Below are 3,891 nucleotides of genomic sequence, written 5' to 3'. Positions count from 1 at the left end.
GGGGGGGGGGGGGCACAAGCGCTCTTGCCTGCCCCCCCGCCCATTGCCTTAGTGGGGAGCACTGGCTGTCAGGGGGTGCATGGGCACACCCATGCACCTCCTGCACATCACCACTGCATCATAACTCCAAAGTCCCTTTCAGCTATCATGCTAGCCAGGACATCTCTTAACCTGTATTCATGTCACTGGTTAGTTCTCCCCAGATGAAGTGCTCTGCATTTATCCTTATTGAACTGCATCCAGTTCCACTCCACCCACCTTTCCAACTTGTCCAGGTCTGCTTGGATCTACATCTTATCCCCTAGCATGACTGCTTGTCCCCATAACTTGGTATTGTCCACAGATTTGGCCAGCATGCTTTCCACATCTTTATCTAAATCTTTGATAAATATGTTGAGCAGCACGGGGCCAAGAACCAAACCCTGCGGGACACCACTGGCCACTTCCTGCCAAGATGGTACAGACCGATCCACCAGCTCTCTCTGGGTTTGACCTCTTAGCCCGTTCCCAACTCACCTGACCATGGACTCTGCCAGCCCACAATCCCCCAGTATTTTTATAACAGCATCATGGCAGACCATATTGAAGGTCTTTTTAAAATCCAACTATATGACAAAATAGAACATTTAACTTCCTAGGATATTTTGCTGTTTGTTGGTTTGTTTTCTCCTAACACAAATATTTTGGTATCATTTGAATCTATGTTGTTTTGCTGGAGGTGGAAGTTTCAGCTGAAAAATTCACACCCTTCAAAATGTTGGCACGATTGAACTGTTCCTGTGCAAGAAGCCACTTTTTCCTGTAGCTGTAGTTTCTTGTGGTATGAGTGCCTGCAAAGCATGTTACTGCATTTTAGCTTTGAGGTGACAAGTGTGTGGACAGTGTCGTAGCAAGGAGTGGGGTGAGCAAGGCTACTGCCCTGGTTGCCAAAGCAAAGGGGCACCAACAGGCACTGCCCTGCAAGGGTGGGGCATGGGACAGCTGTGAGCAGCTCGTTTTGGGGTATGGGGACAGGGGGCGAGCAGCTCCCACTGCTCCATACACTCCCAGGCAAGCATGGGGGTTGCTACAGCACTGTGCATGCATATCTCTTAACACAACCAGCAACCAAAAGAAAAATGTATGATGGAAATGTGGCCTGTTGGTTGTCAGCACTTTGAGTCATAAATGGCAGGCCCACACTTGGTGTAGAAAGCCAATATCCTCTTGTGCCATTTCATCAGTTGCCTCTCATTCTTTTTGGGCTGAGTCTCTTGCCAGCTGTTTCTTATACAACTCTGCCAGTGTCTGTACAACACTGTGTTAAGCCACTCACCATTTTAAATTGACTGGCTGCAGTAAATGTATTGCAAGTTTATAGGCCATGTGCACTCACTGTGGCAGGCACCATATATGTGTTGAATGGGAGAGGCTGACAGAATGAGACTGCACAAACAGAAGCACAGTTGCCAAACATACCCACTGGGAAGTCTCAGAAAAAATAGTAAAGCTCCTTGAGAAATCCTGTCTCTGCCCATCTGCAGACCCACTACACATCCTGATCCGGATGCTGTTGAAGTCGATAGGAATTTCTCTATTGAGTCCCACTAGACGAGAATCAGACCTACAATGAGGATAAATAGACCTCAGTAGAACTGAAACTTTGCCTTTTGTTAGGAGGCCCGAACCAGGCACTGTTGGTGAACTCAGACTGGTGGGGCAGGTGGAGCAGCACATGGGAGCAGTGCGGAGGAGTTTGCAGCTACCCAGGCACTCCAGCTGGGAGCAAGGAGGCTGCAAACCTCCCCCCCGCTCCCAGCCAGCAGAACCACCCCGCCACCCCCCACTCCCATGTGCCACTCCACCTGCCCCCATCAGTTGGAGTTCACCAGCCATGCCTGGCCCAAACCCTAGAAGTGTTGATCACTCACAACTCCCAGAATAAGGCCATTAAATAAAGTACTGAAGTCACCATGTGCTCATTGCCTAAAACCAATGGGTTCAGACTGGTGCCAAATTAATTAAGTGTGAATTAGCAGCAGTAAGCCTCTTATGATGGTATATCATGTAGCAACAAGCTCCTGGACTTAAAGAGTCAAACTATATCCAAAGCTCATGGCTTGGTTCTTTTTTACTGGCTTAGCACTAAGTTCTAGCTCCTGTTAATCCTAGCTCAGGGGCTTGCTTTATGTAAGGTGTCTGTAAAAAGTGTTTATTTTTTTCCCCTTCTCTCTTTGTACTTAGGGTTGCATGACAGAGTTTACAGCTTGCCAGACATCAACAACAGTAAGTTAGAGTTCTTTTAAATATCGCTTAAAACAAAGCTACATTGCATAGACTGTCCTGACAGCTCAGCGTGTAGACACACAAGAGTGTAGGTCACTCGACACAAGGGTAAAATTACTTCTTGGAAATTCGGGAGCACTTATACTCTCATGGAAGGGGTGTATGTACACAGCTCCAGTCAATTTTATTCAAGATAGCATTTTGGTCCATGCAGAAAGCCTCCCTGCCTAGTGACCAGGCTCTGCAGCAGCACTTATCGCTGGCAGTTACCTCAGAAGAGCTGATCTTGCCTGCTGTGAACACTGGTAGAGTTTAAAGCAGTGTACACACCGACTGCTAGTTACACCAGTGTTCATGTGTCGTGTCTGCACCTCAGATTAGTACCCATGGAGTTTCCCAAGTCATCTGCTTTCCATGTCCTCTTAGTTCCTGTAAGTCCAAAGTGCTATATCAGGAAGCTTTGAAGTTCAGCACCTCCATCGTGATCGGTGTGATCTTTAATACTGATCCTTCTCTAAATTACATGCCTCAGTTTAAGCACATTTGCATCCTCTTGAAGTCAAAGGAGTTAATCATTTGCTTAAAACTGGGCATGTATTTAAGAACCATGTTGAATGTGGATTCATGCAGGTGATGATCAAGTCTTCCCCTTTGATATGAACAGACGGTTTGTTGATCTTAGTGACTTGCACTCTTAAGGCTTGCGAAGAGTCTGTTGCTTAACCCTCCCTCCCACAGTATATCCTCATATTGAGACTGGTGGGGCTGCTTGTTACAGTGTGACCAGATGTGACAGTCAGGAGCCAGGATCCATTCATAGGGAGGGATTGGCACAGGTAGCAACTATAGTTTGGATTTTCTCTTCATAGTGCCTGATCCAAAAGGCAGGTGGGAGTCAGGAATAAAATGGACATAAAACCATATAGGGCTGAAGTTAGAGGTGAAACCCTGCAGTTACCAACTGAAACTCAAGAGCATATATCTACACATGCAATTAACGCAAAGCAATACTGCTCTTGGGTACACTGTTGGAACGGGTGCCCAGGACCACAGCATGTTGAGCCAGATGGAGCAGCCCCAGCTAGCAGGAGGCCTGGGGGGTCAGCCTGCCAGCCCTGGGCTGTTTCTCCCCACCCTGAGCGCAACATGCAGTGGAAGGGCTGGTTGAGGTACAAGGGTGCTCTGGTGTAGGGCTAGCCGGCAGGCAGCCCCCAGACTGAAGCATCCTTGTTTTTTACTCCACATACGCTGCTGTGGAGTAAAAAATTGCACAGCAGGATTGTACTTGTATTTACAAATACTATCCTCCTGTAGAGTTAATTAGTTTACTGCAACCTAATACTGTTGGCTACAAAGGACCAACACTCAGGATCATCATAAATTCTAGTTTATTGGTCGGAATGCGAAGTTATCAATAAAATCATAAATGCAAACATGCCTGTCTGATCTCGAACATCTGGTCATGCGCCGCGCGGACCTGGATGTTCAAGGGTGTTTGTCTATCCGTCCACACTGTCCTGCCGAGGTAGATGTCTCTCTCCCAAGTAGTCTTCTCCCCAGTCTCGCCTGCCACGACTTTGGATCTCATTCTAGTGGCGGGGGGACCGACTGCCGGGGTCCTCTTGA

General features: G+C 47.5%; 1 protein-coding gene across 8 annotated transcripts in view; it reads left to right on the top strand.

The window, feature by feature from the left end:
- Nucleotides 1-3,891, top strand: part of MLPH (melanophilin) — a 107,551-nt gene that overhangs the window by 45,317 nt on the left and 58,343 nt on the right. For all 8 annotated transcript variants that reach the window (XM_019523339.1, XM_019523341.1, XM_019523338.1 and 5 more), the window contains one exon: nt 2,224-2,265. In XM_019523339.1, coding sequence (XP_019378884.1) covers nt 2,224-2,265 — 42 coding nt within the window. The remainder of the gene's footprint in view (nt 1-2,223; nt 2,266-3,891) is intronic.

The sequence above is a fragment of the Gavialis gangeticus genome, unplaced genomic scaffold, assembly GCF_001723915.1.
Source record: "Gavialis gangeticus isolate Ggan-Ray unplaced genomic scaffold, GavGan_comp1, whole genome shotgun sequence".
Lineage (NCBI taxonomy): Eukaryota > Metazoa > Chordata > Crocodylia > Gavialidae > Gavialis > Gavialis gangeticus.
Note: the sequence above shows the minus strand (reverse complement) of the source record. Positions and strands in the feature narration are given on the sequence as shown.